Here is a 20454-nt window from a genome sequence, read left to right as displayed (position 1 = left end):
ATATAGATTGAATAAGTGTGGAGAAAGAATACAACTCTGACGCACTCCCTTCTTGATTTTAAACCATGTAGTGTCCCCTTGTTCTGTTCGAACAACAGCCTCCTGGTCAACTAGAGTTGCTATTCCAACTAATAGCAACTCTATAAGATAGAGTAGAACTACCCTATAGGGTTTCCTAGGCTGAAATATTTACAGGATTGCTAGATCATTTCTCCCACAGAACTGCTGTTGGGTTTGAACCACTGGCTTTTTGGTTAGCAGCCAGGTGCTTAACCATTGCACCACAAGGACTTCTATACTCCATATAACATTTTTAATGTAACCATAAAAAAGATATACATGGTGGGTTCTGGGAGGAATTTTTGGCACAGAGCTTTATGTACCAAGGGATGTGCTACCCTTCTCCTCAGCTTGGATATTCTGGAAGTCCAGGGAGCCCCACTGCGTCTCTCTTCAGGGCCTCTTACAACAATGCATATGCATGATTGAGACTTCAGTGCATGGTCATCATCCATTGAATCAGTGAATACGCATGATTGATTGTATCACTGCGCCCCCCCCCCCCAGGTTTGTTGCCAGGTGTGGTTTCTGTATAGCCTCTACTCATTTGCATGTGTTTAAATGTTTCTATTTTTAGAAAACAAAAACACCTTGATTGCTGGAAAATTCCAAGGGTTATTTTCAGGAACCAGATACACATAAAAGGCCAAATCAAGTTCTTTGTCCTGTACCTATATTGGACATTAAATGTTTGAATAATGAAGTGAGTGGATTAATTTAAATAAGTAGAGTTCTTGACTTCAACTAAATTCTAGTTTCCCATAAAATGTAAGGCTTTACCTGAATTGTATGTGTGGGGTCTACATCCATTTTCTGGTCTTACAGACTTAGGTTTTCTTACGGCATTATAATTGTTTACTTGCCAATCTCCCCTATTAGATTATTAAGCTTATTGAGTCTAGGGCCTGTGCCTTATTTATATTTTCACTTTCCTTCTCCATGCCCCGCTCAGGGTCTAGAATATCTTGGTATATAGTGGTGTTGTTAGTTGCCATTCATGGCAACCCTATATATAACATAACGAAATTTGCCTGGCCCTATGCTGTCTTCTTGATTGTTGACATGTTTGAGTCCGTAGTTGTGGCCATTGTATAGTACCTCACAATTTAGGCTTAGGGGGCTCATTGTCTAGTACCACGTGGGACAGTATTCTGTTGTGATCCATAGGGTTTTCATTGACTAGTTTTCGGAAATAGATTGCTAGGCCTTTCCAATTTGTCTTAGTCTGGAAGCTCCACTGAAACCTATTCACCATGAGTGACCCTGCTGATATGTAAAATACTGTGGCATAGCTTCCAACATTAGCCACATGTAAGCCACCATAGTATGACAGAGTCAGATGGGTGGTAGTGGCACATAGTAGGTACTAAAAAAAAATGCCACATGTGTCACATCATCTGATTTGAAAAGATGCATATACTGCACTTGAAAGTAAGTGTAATAAGTGCACTTGAAAGTAAGTGTAAGAACTTTGACATAAGATAAATTGTGTTTGCAGTGCATAGATTACTTAAAGGTTATTTATTACTGAACTGTTTTACTCATTATTCTTTCTTATAGGATACCCCGCTGATATTCTGTTACCAAGAGAGAATGGTGATCAGGTTTTGTTTTCTTTTCCAAATGTTTGTCATGTGTGGACACCATTCTTTCAGTAGCTATTTGAGTTATGTACATGTGCACTGGAAATATAGCTGTGAGCGAGAAACATTTGATCCCTGACCTCAGGGACCTGTGGTCTAGCAATCTAGTAGGAGTTGGCAAATTTGTTAAGTTACTAAATATTTTAGGCTTTTCCGGTCATACAACCTCTGATCCATTTATTCAACTCTGACATTATTGCCCGAAAGTAGTCATGGACATGTGAAAAAAAGTGTGGCTGTGTTCAATGTACAAAAACAGGCAGCAGACAGGATTGGCCTGCAGGTTGTAATTTACTGACTCCTGGTCTAGTTCATTTGTTCTTGGTCTCCATCTCTGTTTGTCTTTCTTATATACGCACAACAGAAATTTGCATTAAGAGTTCCATTGATTTGTTTGCTAGGATTAGCTAAAGTGAGACTGTGGATGAACTTGGTATTGTGCAGACGACTAAAGTTAAATTCTTTCGTTTTACTTTTACTCTTTTCTCCAGGATACTTTATTTCCTTACATCAAAGAAAATGTTAAAGAGTATCTGCAGACACATTGGGAAGAAGAGGAATGCCAGCAGGATGTCAGTCTCTTGAGGAAACAGGTTGGGATATTTCTGTTCTCTTGTTTCCGCATTTCCTGGTGTCTTACTATTGAGAATGCCTAGAAACTTAGGCTTCTGCTGCTCGGAGCATATGCTGAAATAAGTGGCCTGGATTTACAGACTTTGCAGAGACTTGACTGCTCAGGAATCCACAGGACATAATTAAATGGCCACCTCACAGCAGTTCCTTGTGTCTAGAATTGCCTCTTTCTAGAGGTTATTTAAATTGGACACAAATATCTCATATTTATACAACTAAGCCCTTTCTAGGTAGAATGTAAAAGGTCTTCTGCATCCTCATTTTTTATGAATGAATCAAAGTGTCAGGCTCTCATAACCTTATCATTTTCCAGTCTCTCTAGCCTTATGGCATGAGTTCTTGCTGATGCCTCCTGTCCCCAGTGCTCCTGGGTCCTTATACTCCCCCTCCAGATGTTCTACCCCATCTTACCCTTGGCCCCACCTTCATACCCACCTGGTCTGATGTGCTAGAGTCTTTGTGGATTGGACATATGCAATTCTGTCACGTCATTGTTTTAAATAGCTGTTAGGGATTTTGGAAAGTATAGGAGATTGTAGGAAACTGAATGTGATCCACATAATACTTTGCTAGGTGCTTCTTTTCATTGAATCCAGGCTTTATTTCTACCTTGTTGTTGTTGTTATGTGCCGACGAGTCGGACCCGACTCATAGCGACCCCTTCTTGGGTTTCCAAGGCAGTATCACTATGGAAGTAGATTGCCCCATCTTCCTTCCAAGGAGTGGTTGGTGGGTTTGAACCGCCAGCCTTCGAGTTAGCAGTCAAGTGCCTTAGGCACTAGGCTACCAGAGTTCCTTTATTTCTATCTTAGTTAGCTCTAAACAAAAAAGAAAAAACCAAAGCCAAAACCAAACTCACTGCCATCGAGTTGATTCCGACCTATAGCGACCCTATTTGGGTTTCTGAGGTGGTAAATCTTTACCTAAGTAGATTGCCCTGTCTTCTTTCCACAGAGTAGCTGGTAGGTTTGAACCACCAGCCTTCTGGTTAACAGTTGAATGCCTTTGGTGCTATGCCACCAGAGCTAGTGCAGAGAAAATGATCATACTTAATTGACATCCTGGTTTTTTTGAATCAACAAATGTATTATTATATCATTACATGCTTTCTCACCTCTTACGTAAACCATGCTCTAGGTTTAAATTTCAGTGTCAGCAATCTAAGAATAGTAAGGTAAATTTGTTAATTATATACTAATTTGTTTTAGGAATCATTCATATTAGTCCCAAAATACATGATATTTTAATTTGCAAGAGTTGTAGGTGCTAATAGATAGTCAAGAAGGTTGGTCTGCTTGACTTTCAGTCTTATTTTACATGAGCTTTTTAAAAAATAATCAAAAAGCAAACTTCATGTTGTTTATGACTTAAAGGCTGAAGAGGATTCCCACCTGGATGGGGCTGTTCCAATCCCTGCAGAATCTGGGAATGGGGCGCACAACCTGCAACAGATGATCCAGGCTGTGGTAGATAATGTGTACTGGCAGATGTCTTTGGATCGAAAGACCACAGCGCTGAAACAACTGCAGGGCCACATGTGGAGAGCGGCATTCACATCTGGGCACATGAAAACAGAGTATGTAGCTGGTCAAGTACTGTCAACATTATTCCAGCCCCAAATCCAAATATACTTTGCACTAGTCATCACTCTCACGAGTAAATTGCACAATTAGTAAAATAGATAAAGTTGAAGTTACTGTTATTCTGACAAGTGACTATTTTGGTTTTTTTTTTCCCCAAAATTGGACTAAAGCATGTCACCCAACTAAATTCCCCAGACTTACATGTCTGGTTTTGTGGAATGATTCAAGACTCTTAATGCCAGTTTAAAACAGCTACCTAGAAAATGGTGAATTCCTTGAAATAAGTCATATTTTATCCTTACCATGTGAGTGCTACTTCCCAGGACCTTCAGATTACTTGCTTCCTGCTCTGTTAAAGGAATAAGAATGCTATGAAATTATGCACCCTGTCACTTTGGGTTTTTCAGAGGGTGTCAGCAGTGTAACTTTGTTCTGTGATCTTTTCAGCAGTGTACACAGATCTTTTGAGTGTGGTTGTGGAGTTCCTGATAGCATTCCTGGCTAACGAGACTCATGACTTCTGTATTGCTTGGAAATTCTTAATAGGCACTGCCAATACAGATTTTAGGCTGGTGCTTGATTTAACCCTGAGATCCAAGATTGTTTCAGTTGCCTATATTTCTTTTGTATTTCTGTCAAATGAGATTTACGCACTTGACATGGAGCTTGCCTGTTTTAAAGGATACACTGGAATTTCAGGATAGCCAAAAGTGAACACCAAACCCACTGCTATCGAGTTGATTCTATATCATAGTGACCTTACAGGAGAGAGCAGAACTGCCTCATAGGTTTTCCAAAGCTGTAATCTTTAATGAAAGATGACTGCCTCCTCTTTCTCCCATGGAGTGGCTGGTGGGTTTGAACTAACAACATTTTTTTTGTTAGCAGCCAAATGCTTTAACTTCTGTGCCATCACAGCTCCTTCAGGGTAGCCAGAGATTGGGAAATAATCAGATAGTTCACTTTGTAAAGCATTCAAAAGAATGGAGCCAGGAGACTGTGATCCCAGTAGTTAGTACTCACTTCTCGTGGTCTTGATTCCTGAATCATCTCAGATTTTTAAGCCCTGCTTTGTGCAATAATGTGAAATCAATTGTGGAAAAATCCTGTCTCCATAGTGCAAAGTAACATGGTTTTAATGATTTGTACTGGTTTTGAACTTACTCATCTCTTTTTTCCTATTAGTACAAAGAGAGTTTAATGTTGTTTTATTCTTATTCAGAATTCCTATTAATTCAATATGACTAGAGTTAAATTCAGCTGAGAACAGAGACACCCCCCACCACCCGCCCCACCAAGGTGTCTGATCTCAAGTTATACAGGCATAAAATTCAAAGAAAGATCTGAAACTTGGGATTTTATATATTGGAATACATGACCAATAAGGATGTGCTTCTCTAGGGCACTCTGCTAAAAATGTCTAAAGTCAAGGTTCTTGGCCTCTTACGTTGTAACTTTGGCAAAAACTATAAAGATCTTATGAACTGTTGAATGGAAAATGAAATTGCTCTGTAAACTTTCACCCAAATGACAATACAAAGTTTAAAAAAAAACCCCTGAAAACTATGAAGATTAGGGCATTGTTTGTTAGCAGTTTTGATGATGTCTGTGTATGTGCCTATAGATACATGTTCAGAATAATCCAGAAAATGTAGAATTAAAAATTACTTCCTATAAATAAAACAAAATTACTTTATAGAAAGTTCCCAGTAGAGTTACTTGATAAAAATTTTTTTAAAAAGCTAATATTTATATGTTGTTGTTGTTGTTATTGTTTGCCGTCGATATGCCAGGCATAGTTCTAAGCCCTTTCTATGTATATTAACTTACCTAACCCTCTTAAAAGCTAAGGTAGGTGCTCTAACCATCGTCATTTTACAAATGGGGCACTTGAGGCACAGTGAGGTTAAGTAATGGGCTCAACATCACACAGCTAAAGCTCACCTAAAGGAAAGTTGGCTATATTTTACAAAAAAGAAAGAAAGAAACATACCTGTGTAGAAAATAGCCAAGCTCTTAGTCTCCACTTAAAGGCAGGTATATTTCAGGCAGGTGTATCTCATTAATGTGGATCAAAGAGGTCTCAGCTATCCACATAATGAATATTAGACATACATGCTCTTAATTTACCAAATGCATGCTAATCTCAATGGAAAAACTGAATGTTATATATAATGCTGATTGACATTTGCTTGGGGTCTAATTTAATACTCAGTCTGATCTTTCTATGTAAACTTCTTTACATTCTTAACCTGGACTCCTGTGTCAAAACCATTTTATATTTGATAATTTTACTCAAGGTAAGAGAATTGCACTTTCACTGTAACTGGGAATTAGGACTTTCAGGGTGGTAGTGAGAAGAGAAACTTATCGGAGGCTGACATACACCAAATAGGAGTTCTTGGAATGGTTAGTCAGAACATAACAAGGCTTTACAATGGTAGCTCTTTTTTTTTTTTTCCTGTCCAGCCTCTGTGCAGGAGATGACCACTACCATCAGTAACACCATCCCCTTTTACTTTTTGGTAGCTCATAATCACTGCGGAGAGTAGAGAAAGGAAGAGTACTGCCATCCCAGGGCTCTGGGGAAAGCATCCAGTGTGTTACATCATTCAGAACATTTTCAACTCTTTTTCAGAACTCTTTTTCCTTCAAACCTCCATGATTTATTTATATTAACTCTATATTTACAACTGTGCTGCTTATATTAAAGTTTCTCAAATCAGTGAATACATTTTCTAATATACTCTTTTTTTTTTTAAACATGCTCTTGTTTTTATTGCACATGATTTCACGTACACTTTCTGACAAAAATGTGTACTACTACTATCAGTTGCTGTAGGCATATCTCAGAGATTTCCAGGTTTGGTTCTAGATATCGCAATAAAGCAAATAGTGCAAAAAAGCCACATGTATTTTTTGGTTTCCTGATACATATAAAAGTTATGTTTACACTATACTGTAGTCTCCCAAGTATGTAATAGCATTAAGAATAGTTTGTAATATTGTGAGAATTACCTAAATGTGACACAGAGACATGAAGTGAGTACATGATGTTGGAAAAATAGTGCCAATAGATTTGCTCATTGCTCAATGCCTGGTTGCCACAAAACTTCAATTTGTAAAAAATGCAGTTATCTACAAAGTGCAATAAAGCAAAGCAACATGAAACAAGGTGTGCCTGGATTTTGTAGAGCATATAATACTGATAATTTTCATGTTTCAATATTCTTGCCTTTTTTAAGATAGCATTTTCAATTTCTTTATTTGGGAATTAAAATAGATAGGAAGATTCTGCATGTATACAAATGAGTATTACATAAGAACCTGAGCCACTCCAATTTTCAGTGTGACACTAAGGCTTTTTCTTTATTTAATAGACTTACTGAGATATAATTTACATGTCATGCATGCATTTCTGCCATTTGAAGTGTATGCCTCAGTGGCTTTTATTGTATACTGAGTACTTTTTTTTGTTATAGTATTTTTTTGTGTTTTGATGAAAGTTTATGTAACAAATTAGGTTCCCATTTGACAGTCTCAGCATAAGTTGTTGAGCGACGTTAGTTACATGATGTGTCAACATTCTCATTAATTGTGTGTTGTTCCCAGTACTATAGTTTGACATTGAGGCTTTTAGTTATTGAAACTCCTTATTTAACAGAAGACGTGACATCACTGATGTAAGTACATTTTCCAGTAACTCTTTTAAAGATGACTAGTTCTTCATGCAGAGGTGCTCTAGTGGTGTAGTGCTGGAGGCATTTGACTGCTAACCAGAAGGCTGGTGGTTCAAACCCACCAGCCACTGCTCGGAAGGAAGATTGGGCAATCTAATTTCATAGAGATACTGCCTCAGAAACCCAAGGAGGGGATGCTTTGAGTTGAAATCAACTCGACAGCAGGGAGTTTGGTTTTCAGTTTGAGTTCCACATGCTTCTCTTTAACCTGTTTCCTCTGATACCATTTTCACTACAAGTCATCCCTGACTTAACAGTGGGGTTCCATTCTGACAACTCCATCCCAAGTTCTGACATTAAGTCAAATTCATTAATTTTCTTCGCTTTCATTATTAGTGCTTTTATTATCAGCATCTTTTTAAATCTGATCTTTATCTGTCTTTTAGGTAGAAACGGTACATATAAACTTAAAGATATATTTTAATACATATATACATAAAAAATAAGTCATAAAAATTTACTCTGATCATGAAGAGTCGTTGGACAACGTTGGTATTTTGTTGGCTGAAGTAATAATTCCAATTTTGTAAAGTTCTGGATCATCTGAATTATCTCTGGAAATGGGGTTAGCGTTTCTAGTCAGAAAATTAGTGAGCATTGTCTGCATGGTCCTTTTCTTTTTTCATATATTTCACGGTAACATTTCTTCCAGATTTTGTCTCTTGACTTTAGTATAGTGATCAGTGTTTAGGTCTATGTTAAAAACAACTGAAGCCCCTGATTTAATTTAGAAAAAACTTCAGCTAATCCTTTCATAATAAAATTCTTTTTAACAACTTCTCTCCTTCCTCTTCTTAATTATTTCTTTCTTCTTTAGCATGTTTCCTTTTCAAAATGCTTTAAGTCCTAATCTGTCGATTCCTCTTCTTTATGTTCTGTAAGCTGTTCCACCTTGGCAATAGCAAGTTCTAAATTCAGAGTTTTTGCCTTATGGACACTTTTTCCTCTGACCTCCATCATATTATCCTGATCAAATGCTTGCAGCATATTTTAATAACTCAGCAATTTTTCCCAAATCCCCTGCATGCTTTTCCTGTAACTTCCACTCAGGAAGGTGTAGTGTTCCAAATACACAGAATATTACAGTGAAGTCAGCATCATTGTCGTAACACTGAATTCAGTTGTAACAGCTGGTGGGTTTATGCAGAGTTCAATTGTCATATGTTGTTAAAGTTGAAAACTGTCCAACTTTCTATCCATTATGACTCCCTATACTTATATCAGCCCTAGACATCATTGTAGACAAGGTCATCCCCCTGCTATGTGGCACTGTTTTGAACAGTAAGTCGTAACAGTGCATATCTGAGAATGATAACATCAGCAAATTATGTGCTGCAACTTTGTATGTAGTAACCAAACTCCAAACCAAACTCAATGCCATTGAGTCAGATCCGACTCATAGTGACCCCTTGGGTTTTCGAGGTGTTATCACCACGGAAGTAGATTGCTCAACCTACCTTCCGAGGAGTGGCTGGTGGGTTTGAACCACCATCCTTCTGGTTAGCAGTCTGGTTAGTTTTACGCACTACACCACGTATTACTAATAAGATACCCCCCCCCCAAAAAAAATAGACAGTTGTAAGTGTGATTCATTGCAACTCAAATATAAGTTGTAGACTACCTGTACTAAATACGAAGACACCATAAAATTGATAAAAGTGACCAATTGTCAGGAATCAAAACCAGACACTGCTTGCTGATTAGATAAAGTGAAATGGTACAAGTCTCTTAACTGAATTGTTACATAATCTACCCCCCCCACACACACACACACCCCATAGTTTTCTTAAGTTTTTTCTGAAGGAGTTCTGGTGGCACTATGGTTAAGGAATTGGGCTGCTAACAAAAAGGTTGGTGGCTCGAATCCAATAGCCACTTTGCAGGAGAAAGATGAGGCAGTCTGTTTCCATAAAGATTTACAGGCTTGGAAACCTTACGGGGATGGCTATGAGTCAAAATCTACATGATGGCAGTAGGTTTGGGTTTTGATAGTTTCCTTAGTTCTTAAAAAATGTAGTTCCATTTTCTGGGTAATCAAAGGTTTAAAGCTTTAAGTCCCCTAAACATTTTGTCTTTTAATTATTTGGGGTACAGTTCTTTCTTAAAATACTTCCATGTTTTCTTAAAGCAAACTGGACATAATTTAACCATTTCTTCCTGTAAATGACATCACAGATTATATAATAGTACAATATTATTGTTTGCTTTTTTCAGTTCCTTAGCAATTTTTTTTATCACTTTCTTAATTTCATCCTTTTATTATCTGTGATCACTTTTTTACTATTACTACTGTGGCTGTCTGTCAGAAATGGTTCTCCCCATCTAAATTGTTGGTTATAATCTGCTGGGATCCTGGAAGTCTGATAATAAGCTTATTAGAACTGCAGGAGTTTGAAGTCTCCTAGGAGTTCCTTCTCATAGTGACCTTTTGTAGGTATTACTAGAGGAACTTGTGGGTCTATTTTGACAGAATTCCATCTGGCCAGCTGACATGTCCTGCATTTTAACTTGGTGGTCTTCCCTTCTAGGTTCTTTGAAGATGTCATTCCAGCAGTCAGGAAGTGGAGAGAGGCTGGAATGAAGGTATATATCTATTCTTCAGGGAGTGTAGAAGCACAGAAACTATTATTTGGGCATTCTACAGAGGGTGATATTCTTGAGGTAGGTCACTTGTTTACTTTGTTTTTTGACACTCAAAGCATGAAATAATGTATGTTAAAAGAATGTACTACAGTTATAAGCTGAATCAGCATTCATACCATTTATATATGCCAAGCAGGATGAAAAGAGAAGTGGGAAATACGGGGATGAGGGTGAAATGTTTCCTTCTCAAACTTTCTTACACATAAGGATCATCTCCAAGAGCTTGTTAAAATGCTGATCTCTAGGCCCTATGAGTTGGATCCAATTCAAGGGCAGTGAGTTTGGTTTTGGTTTTTTGGGGGCCTTGCTTCCTAGAGAGTTTGATTGAGCAAGTCTGTGGTTGGGGGTTAGGAATCTGCATTGTAATCTCCACCTTAACAGATAGTGATTCTGATGAGGGTAGTGGTACTACAACTATTTATATTCCTACATCTTGGAGCCCTGGCAGTGCAGTGTTTAAAGCACTTGGCTGCTAACCAAAAGGTTGGTGGTTCAAACCCAACAACTGCTCCACAGGAGAAAGGTTGGACAGTCTACATAAAACTTTACAGCCTTGGAAACCCACCCTATTAGGCAGTTCTCCTTTGTCTTACAGGGTCCTCATGAGTCAGAATCAACTCGATGGCAATATGGTTTTTTGTATTTACATCTCATGCTCTCTCTCTCAAAAAGCTAATAAGATAGCATATCAATCAGCAGTCTTGGCAATACTTGAAAATCATCAACCCAAAGGAAACCAGTGGAATGCTTCCTTTGGTTTTTTTAAACAAAAATCTTATATTTGAGTTATCAAGTGAGGCAAACTTGAGAGAAAAGGAAAAATATTCAAAATCAATCTTAAGTTTTTAAAGTTAAAAAAAAAAAACTAAAACTTTATTTTTATTTGAGTACTGCTAGGCTTTCTTTTCTGAAAACTTTTCAAAAGATCACATTATAGTATTTGATCTTAAACTTGGAATTTTTTTTTTTTTGAAATTGTGGTAAAGATGTACATGGCAAAAACATACAGAAATTCAACAATTTCTCCATGTATAATTCAGTGACATAATCTTCAAGTTGTGCAACTACTCAATATCCTTTTCTAGATTACTCCACCACCATTAAAATAGACTCACTGTCCTCTAATGTGGACTTATTATAATTATTGTAGGTTAAATTAGCAACTTACACATTTGACCTCAATTATTTCTAAGAGGGCAGAGGAGTATGCTGGCTGTTGGGTAGAATTTCAAAATGTAATAATTGGAAAATAAAGTTTCTTGAAACTGAGGCAGGTGAAAGGATTTTTGTTCCTTCTGGAATCAAAAGGATGATGCTTTAGAACATTTCACCAGCACTGAAATCAAGTTCAATAAATAGTTTAAGTGCTGATAGTATTTATTAAGCATAGAAACTATGACATGCATATTGTAAAAGATTTTGAATCTAAAATTAATACAAATGAAAACCAAGTAGATTATAAAATGATCTTAGTATACACATTGAGCTGGTAGTTTTTTTCTTCCAAATGCTATTGCTATAAAATCTGACTTTGTATTTACTTTTTGTGATCTCCATAAAGTTTTATATTGAGTAGATTTTCAGTAAATATTCATTGAATAAATGGAATCACTATAACTGTCATGTATTCCAGAGAAAAAGGATGAGACATACAAGGGTCAGGATTAGCAGGTGTATTTGCCTTGTTCAGTCTTTGTACAATCTCCTGTCTTTGTTCAGCTTTTTGATGGTCACTTTGATACCAAGATTGGGCACAAAGTGGAGAGTGAGAGTTATCGAAAGATTGCAGACAGCATTGGGTGCTCAACCAACAACATCCTGTTTCTGACAGACGTTACTCGAGGTGAGTAATATGACTTCTCTTATATTGCATATTCCAGGATAGGAGCTCAGCCCTGCAGTACAGACACATTGCCTGTTTAAAGAAAGTTTATGTGGAGATCCTTGAAAATGAAACAAGTTTTATAAAAAGAAATAACCAACCAACCCACCTCCCTCTCCAGTTACCAGTTTTTAGGGGTGGTGTAGAGAAGTGGCATTACAAAGACTTGATATTACCTATTATCTATGGCTCCCCACCCTTTACTGTACACACATACATACACACACCTGAGATGGGAAAGTAATAAATAAAATTTAAGGAGGACCATTGGAAAGGGGCAGGCAGGCAAGAGTATGAGAGTAGGTATATGGTTAGTTAAGGACAGTAAAGTTAGAGTAGACCTGCATCAAAGGTATTGAATAGCAGTGAGATTAGCTATACATTTTCAGCAGAGATTAAGAAGAGTGAGAACTGTGTAAATAGCTTGGGCAGTTTTGCCTGTCATCCAAGTGGCTGAGCATCTACCCACAGTGAGTAGAAGCTTCATCTCTGCCATTCCTACAGGTGGTCTCAGTTCCCCAGGTGCCCCTCATGGTGTGAACCCTCAGGCCTTGCTGCATATGATTCAGCTGCTTCAAGATACAGCCCTATCTGTTATATGCTGTTCATTAGCATATGTACCATTACTTTAAAGGTTGAATGCACAAAACAAGATATACTTTTACTAGCAATTTAAGTGATTTCAAGAGTGATTTTGACCAAATATAAAAACATGTGCTGCAGCATCTGTGTATAAATATGAATCCTTCATAGAATCACGGAAGGAAAAGGTAATGAATGAAGGAGGAATCAAGAAGCAGCAGGCACAGAGGTGGAGGGTGCTAGGTGAAGGCGAGTCTCTGTGGTTCTTACTTGACCAGCCCTTGGCTACTGAGGCTTTCCCAAACTACCCCACGTGGCTCCAGCCATTGTTTGTGTGGTCATTCTTAGCATTTATGAAACTCACAGAGAACCTGTTTCTGCTGTGTTTATAATTTTACTTGTATTCGAGGGCAGTTCTATACACTTGTGTTTCTTCATTCCACCTTGGATCATAATTTCTCTGGGACTGAGATCCTGACTTCCATTTACTCCCTGAACAGGAGTAACAGGTTTTGCAGTCTGTGCAGCTGCTCTGATAGACTATGTGTATGATGGCTGGCTGGAGAAGGGCCACAGGGCAAAGAGGTAGAGGGGAGGGAGATGCTTGCTTACCTGGTCTGTTCATGGCAGCTCCCTGGGCCCTTGGAAGACAGCACACTGAGGAGGAGATTTCTCACTCTGACCCTTTTTGTCTGTTATCATAGAACTAGACTTCACAGAACTCACCTTACTCTGGTGAGCTTAGCCAGTTTAACCTGTGAATTGTTTGTATTGATCATTTCACAGAAAGCAGCTATGGGAGATAAAAATCTGTGGTTAGCCCTTATATTTAATTTCCTTAACACTTTGGATGCTAAGTTCCTACAGGTTTAGAATTAGGGATCTGTAGTGGCTGGAGCTCCCTACACATCTGTGTCCCGAGCATTCATGAATTGAATATTTGGTTCAACTTGAGCTCTGGTGGCTTAGTGCCTAAGGCATCTGACTGCTAACCAGAAGGCTGGGGGTTCAAACCCATCAGCCACTCCTCAGAAGGAAGACTGGACAATCTACTTCTGTAGATATACTGCCTCGGAAACCCAAGGAGGGGTAGCTATGAGTCAGATCTGACTTGACGGCAGTGAGTTTTGAGTTTGTGATCCCTAGACCCTTACTCTATCCCCAGCTTTTTGGTTACTGTTAATAATTATAACTTCTGCCTTCAGGCCACTTACAGTTTCTTCATAGTCCTTTCTTTAGCCATACTTTTTTTTTTTGTAGTTTCCATTATAGTACACATATAATTTCAAGTCTTTCTCTTTGCATTTAGCTGTTTTCTTAAAAAAATAGAGATAAATCCCCAAGTTGGCCTCATCCCACTCCCCTAGAAGGAGATTTTATTCCTGCTCCTCCTCTTCTGTCAGTGTGCTCCTTCTGGGTTATGCAGTAGGGCCATAACTGGGGTCATCTGTAGCTGGGATGGTGCCAGACTGCTGGCTATAGCCTGCCTTGTTCTTTTCTGTTTTCTCTTATCACCCTGTGTTTTGGTATCATGTGCTCAGATGTTCGTTGCCAAGGAGAGCAGAAGACTTAATATCCCCAAAAAAACCCAAATGAGAGAGAAATGAAGGAACTTTTTATGTAAAGTGCAAGGTAGTACATACTTCAAGCTTTCTGGGCCATATAGTCTCTATCACAGCTATTCAGCTCTGTCCTTGTAGTGCAAAAGCTGCCATAAACCAAGCTTATTAGGGGTGCTCTTGCAATACCTAGTTTACCATGTTTCATTTGACTCATCCTTGGGAGCTCAGGTAGCATAGTGCCTAAGGCACTTGACTGCTAACCAGAAGACTGGTGGTTCAAACCCACCAGCCACTCCCCGGAAGGAAGGTTGGGCAATCCTACTTCCGTAGTGATACTGCCTCAGAAACCCAAGGAGGGGTCGCTATGAGTCGGGGCCGACTCGACGGCACATAACAACAACAACAACAACAACATTTTTACTTCCACCCCACCACACACTGATCTCAGGCATTCACAGTCAACAGGTAAATAATGTGTCAAATTATATTGTCATGTTAGAAGTAACTGTCACCACCACCCTATTGCTGTCAAGTAGATTCTGACTCATAGTGACCCTATGGGGCAGAGTAGAACTGCCTCATAAGGTTTCCAGGGCTGTAAATCTTTACGGAAGCAGACTGCCTCATGCTTCTCTTGTGGAGTGGCTGGTGGGTTCAAACCTCTGACCTTTCGGTAGCAGCTAATGCCTTAACCACTGTGCCACAAAAGTTCCTGTAGGGTATTAAAGGAGCACATTGGATTCTTCAATACAGATGGTAGTGGTTTGGAAGATATGCTATTTGTGCTAAATTTTTAATACTAGGCATTTGCCAGGCAAAAGAGATGGGCAGTCTGGGCAAGGAATATAACGTGGAGTTTAGAGGTGAGAGCAGGTTCTATTTCAGGTTCTTTGGCCTAATCAGATCATGGATTCTTTTTACCCAATATCTACTTAATTGGTATTACCAACAGCTTGCCGTAAGGAAGCAACTCAGTCCTCTACAGGACTGATGAGGGAGAATGGAGGAAAGAGGTCAAACAGGATAGGCCCTGTCCTTTTCCATTCATAAGGACTTAATAAAGCTCAGAAGTCTAGTATACACTGTCATTCTGTTCTCTCAACCGCAGTCACATATTTTTAAAAATTTTATTATGGAAAAAATCAGAACACAAGAAAAAGAGAACAGTATAGTCAACCTGCATGTGCTGTGCCCATCATCTAATTTCAATAATTATCAAATCAGGGCCAAACTTGTTTTATCTCTTCTCCCTTCCCCCTGATTATTTTGAAGCAAATCTCAGACTTAAAAATCATGTTTTGAAGTTTCTGATGCAAATTCTGATTCTCACAGAGGCCAGTGCTGCTGAGGAAGCAGATGTGCATGTAGCTGTGGTGGTGAGACCTGGCAATGCAGGACTAACCGATGATGAAAAGACTTACTACAACCTCATAACATCCTTCAGCGAACTCTGCTGGCCTGCCTCTACCTAGAGAAGGATTCACAGGAAGACCAAACTGTTCCGGAAAGTCATCCCTGTAGTCTAGTTTTATTCTAATGGTAAAAGTAACTTACTTAAAACATACATATACACACACACATGTATGCAGGTGTATATATGTATATGTTCAAATTACTTTCCACAAGAACGTAAGTGGGGGAAATAATACTCAGTTCAGTGAAATGGAAGTTTATTTAAAAATGTATTATATGTAGAAATTGTTTGAAGCCACACCTCTCACCTTGTTGAGTGCTAAGTGTAGTAGATAGAAGTCACTAAAACAGAGATCAGTTGTGTTGTTTTTCAGGTCATGTAAAAAATGGAAAGGTAGTTTGGGGAAGTTATTCAGAAGCCATGCTATTTTAAAAACTGGAAATGTCTCAAAGGTTTATTCCTAATAATTCATTGCCCCTATTTAATTATGTGTTAGAAGATTATAGCAGTTGCATTTCACAGTATTTGCCTCCCTACATAGAAAAGACAAAGGTATTTCCTTCTGCTCCAAAAGAACAAAATTGGGAAAGAAAACTTAATCATCTTAATCAACCAATCATCTGTTACTTGTTAATCATTATGGCAGCCACAGCAAGCAGTTGCCTTACCAGTGAAAGAGGTGCATTACATAACAGCTCAAATAGAGATATGGTTCTTAATATTTAACAAAACATTCCTAATCCTGACAGTTGTTATCATTAAAGATTTTATGGTTGCCTTTCTAACTAACTTGGCACAGTTTTAGAATATTGTTGTTTACTATTTTTTAAAACAAATTAGTTTTACTGAAATCAGTCCGTAAGATTAAAAGGAACTCTGATATGTAATATTTTCCTCTATAATGGATGTGAGAAATATAAATTTTGTAACAACATTATTTTTCCTGGTTCAGTTCTAATAGGATCTCGTGTCAATTTCATGTTGTGATTAATAAAAACATTTTTTTCCACTCAATTTTATGTAGGTCCCTGACTATACCATAAACTGCCAAAAGAAAAAGAAAAACAGACTGAAGAGAGAATGAAAAACTAAGAATTTTATTTTAGTTTTTGACTAAATTCTGTGTGTGTGTGTATGTGTATGCTTTTTAATGGAATGCCAGTGGAAAATCATTGACTATTATTTATGTGGCTAATCTTACTGGTTACTATCTCATTTGGATAGTACGCATTCAGGATATGAGTTGGGTTATTTAGATTTTTGAGAATCTCATATTAGAGTTTCATAAGTTACTGCTTAAAAGAGGTAATTCTCCTAATAAATCAAGAAAAACTAATGGATCCTGGAGGAATAGTTTTGGAAATGTTTTCAATAAGGAAAAGGAAGTAATCTTGCAAATATGAGAGCTCAGGAAAAAAAAATATTTTATGTTGTTGATTTTTATCTTCTAATAGCTGATTAAGAAATCTGAGGACTATAAAAATATACGGTAATTTAAAAAAAAAGAAATGAATTTTACATAAACCGTAGAAGTGGGAGTAATTTATAAATGATGGTAAAACCATTATTGTTTTTGTTACGTGCCGTCTGGTTCTACCCTGCATACAGCAGATGGTCTTGCACCATCCTCAATCATTGCTGTGCTTGAGCCCATCATTGCAGCCACCGTATCAGTCCATCTCATTGAGGGTCTTCCACTTTTTTGCCAACCTTCTGCTTTACCAAGCATGATGTCCTTCTCCAAGGAGTGGTCCCTCCTGATAACGTGTCCAGAGTACGTGAGACAAAGTCTCACCATCCTCGTTTCTAAGGAGCATTCTGGCCATATTCTTCCAGGACAGATTTGTTTGTTCATTTGGCAGTTCCTGGTATATTCAGTATTCTTTTCCCACATCGTAATTCAAATGTATCACTTCTACAGTCTTCCTTATTCATTGTCCAGCCTTAGCATACTTATGAGGCAATTAAAAATACCATGGGTTGGGTAAAGATGTTCCCAAAGTGACATCTTTACTTTTTAACACTTCCAAGAGGTCTTTTGCAGCTGATTTGCCCATTGCAATACGATGTCTGATTTCTTGACTGCTGCTTCCATGGGTGTTGATTGTGGATCTAAGTAAAATGAAGCCCTGGACAACTTCAGTCTTTTCTCTGTTTATTGTGATGTTGCTTATTGGTCCAGTAAATGCTACTTCACTTTCAGGAAGAAAAGTTGTGTCTTCTTATATGGCAGGGTGTTAATGAGATTTCCTCCGATCCTGATGCCACATTCTTCATATAGTCAGCTTCTTGGATTACCACTTATTGGTGCCTTTTTTCACCAACATAACTGACGAATATACGTGTGGACCTTGCCAGATGGAATACACAGGAATCAGATTGACTACATCTGTGGAGAGAGATGATGGAGAAGTTCTGTATCGTCAGTCAGAACAAGGCCAAGGGCTGACCATCAGTTGCTAATAACCAAGTTCAGGTTCAAGCTGAAGAAAATTAAAACAAATCCATGAGAGCCAAAGTACAACCTTGAATATATTCCACCTGAATTTAGAGACTGTCTCAAGAATAGATTTGACACATTCAACACTAATGACTGAAGACCAGATTAATTGTGGGGTGACATCAGGGACATCATACGTGAGTAAAGCGAAACGTCATTAAAAAGGAAAGAAAGAAAAGACCAAAATGGATGTCAGAAGAGACTTTGAAACTTACTCGTGAATGGAGAGTAGCTAGAAGAGCAAAGGAGAGAGCTCAGAAGAAATGATGAAGTGAAGTGAAAGAACTGAACAAAAGATTTCAAAGGGCAGCTCAAGAAAAAAAAAGTGAAGTATTTTAATGAAATGTACAAAGAGCTGGTTAGAAAGCCCAGAGGGAAGAACACACTTGGCATTTCTCAAGCTGAAAGACCTGGAGAAAAAATTCAAGACTCAAATTGTAATATTGAAGGATTCTATGGGTAAAAGGGAGCTCTGGTAGCATAGTGGCTAAGGCACTTGACTGCTAACCAGAAGGCTGGCGGTTCAAACCCACCAGCCACTCCTCGGAAGGAAGATGGGGAAATCTACTTCCATAGTGATACTGCCTTGGAAACCCAAGAAGGTGTTGCTGTGAGTTGGGTCCAACTCGATGGCACATAACAACAACAACATGGGCAAAAAAATTGAACAATGCAGGTAAAACCATAAGTGATAATAATAGGATGAACTTCATCTACTTTCTGGAAAAGCTCATGAGAAGACATGAGAAAAGAGCATCTCTTAGTGACAGTAAAGGAGTAATTGGAAAAGTAAAGAAAAAGTGAAAGGAAATTATATACCAGGATCTAGACTTGAAAGTAATTTACAGAAGAAAAGGAGAGAGCTCAGTGTCTAGCCAGCAGAAAATTGAGGTGGAGAGGCATTTGCTGTCCATGATGAAAAGGATACCAGAAAAAGTCCAGTTTACATTCAGTAGTGCAGACAGAAAATAAATAGATTGAAAAAATTGAAAATACCAAGTTCAGTTTGTCAAATTGGAGTATGAAAGGAAGGAAAAAGAAGATAAGGGCAATATTTCTTAAATCCTAAGAAATCCACTCAGTTAAATGTGTTGGAAAAGAATCTTAGAAGTTTAAAGACAATGTAGACTGGTCATGAGGAGAAAAAATCCCTACATAGGAAAGTGGTTATGAGCTAGGAGTTCAATCCAGATAAAGTCATGGTATTTTATAAGGGATAGAGGATAAAATTCACCTCTGGAATTGCCAGAAAAGGAGACAATGAACCACTTATTCTTTCAACACTGCAAAGAATGCAGGGGATGAAGGCCTTTTAAAGTTGTGGCTCTTTTTGTTCTGTTTAAGCCAGATCTTTGGGTTTTTGTTTTGTTTTGTTTTGTTTTGTTTTTAGAAGAAAAGCCTCAGACAAATGGGATTTTATAATTTCATCAGCAGTTCTGGAGTATCAGGCCTTCCTCTTTGACCTATGGAAGGCTGGCTTTAGTTGCTAAGCTTTACTGATGTCAGTTTAGAGTTGTAGAAAGGAAAATTTGAGTCTCTGCCCTATTGCCAAGACATATGCACAGCAGCCTTTGCCCAGCAGATGGTGCTGTTTCTCTAGATGCACTATCAATGTGTGGCCACCAGGTAAGGATAGAGCTGGGAGGGCAGATGGAGCTAGGCCAAAAAAAACACCCCAAACTCACTGCTGTAAGGTTGGTTTCGACTCAGAGAGACCCCTCCTTGTGTTTCCAGGCAGTATCACTACGGAAGTAGATTGCCCAGCCTTCCTTCCGAGGGGTGCCTGGTGGGGTTGAACTGCCAGCCTTCTGGTTAGCAGTCAAATGCCTTAGGCACTATGCCGCAATAAAAAGTTCTAAAACAAACAACAATAGCATGATATTGGAAGAGTCAGAGTAGTTTGGAGAAAATGGCAGTAACCCCAGTGGAATTTATTCAGCAAGATACCCCTTCCCCTTAGGCCTAAGTCACATTAAAAAAGAAAATCAGTGATATTTGGATAGCCTATGTTTCCAGCTGCAGTGTGAAAAAGGTTTTGTTTTCAAACCCACCTGGCCGCTCCCCGCCAGGTAGCCGGGCCCGTCTCTTAGGAGCTCTGGTAGCATAGTGCCCAAGGCACTTGACTGCTAACCAGAAGGCTGGCGGTTCAAACCCACCAGCCACTCCTCGGAAGGAAGGTTGGGCAATCCTACTTCCATAGTGATACTGCCTC

At 38.5% G+C, this 20454-nt stretch overlaps 1 protein-coding gene across 1 annotated transcript in view; it reads left to right on the top strand.

Moving 5' to 3' along the window:
• The window catches only part of ENOPH1 (enolase-phosphatase 1), an 88512-nt gene extending 72712 nt beyond the window's left edge, over window positions 1-15800 (top strand). Inside the window, exons 2-6 of the mRNA XM_007946819.1 lie at window positions 2195-2296; window positions 3710-3912; window positions 10188-10320; window positions 12022-12145; window positions 15661-15800. Coding sequence (XP_007945010.1) covers window positions 2195-2296; window positions 3710-3912; window positions 10188-10320; window positions 12022-12145; window positions 15661-15800 — 702 coding nt within the window. The remainder of the gene's footprint in view (window positions 1-2194; window positions 2297-3709; window positions 3913-10187; window positions 10321-12021; window positions 12146-15660) is intronic.
• Window positions 15801-20454: the final 4654 nt, after the last annotated feature.

The sequence above is a fragment of the Orycteropus afer genome, unplaced genomic scaffold, assembly GCF_000298275.1.
Source record: "Orycteropus afer afer isolate SDZICR_OR568_19922 unplaced genomic scaffold, OryAfe1.0 scaffold00172, whole genome shotgun sequence".
Classification (NCBI taxonomy): domain Eukaryota; kingdom Metazoa; phylum Chordata; class Mammalia; order Tubulidentata; family Orycteropodidae; genus Orycteropus; species Orycteropus afer.
This window is presented reverse-complemented; position numbering and strand designations above follow the sequence as displayed.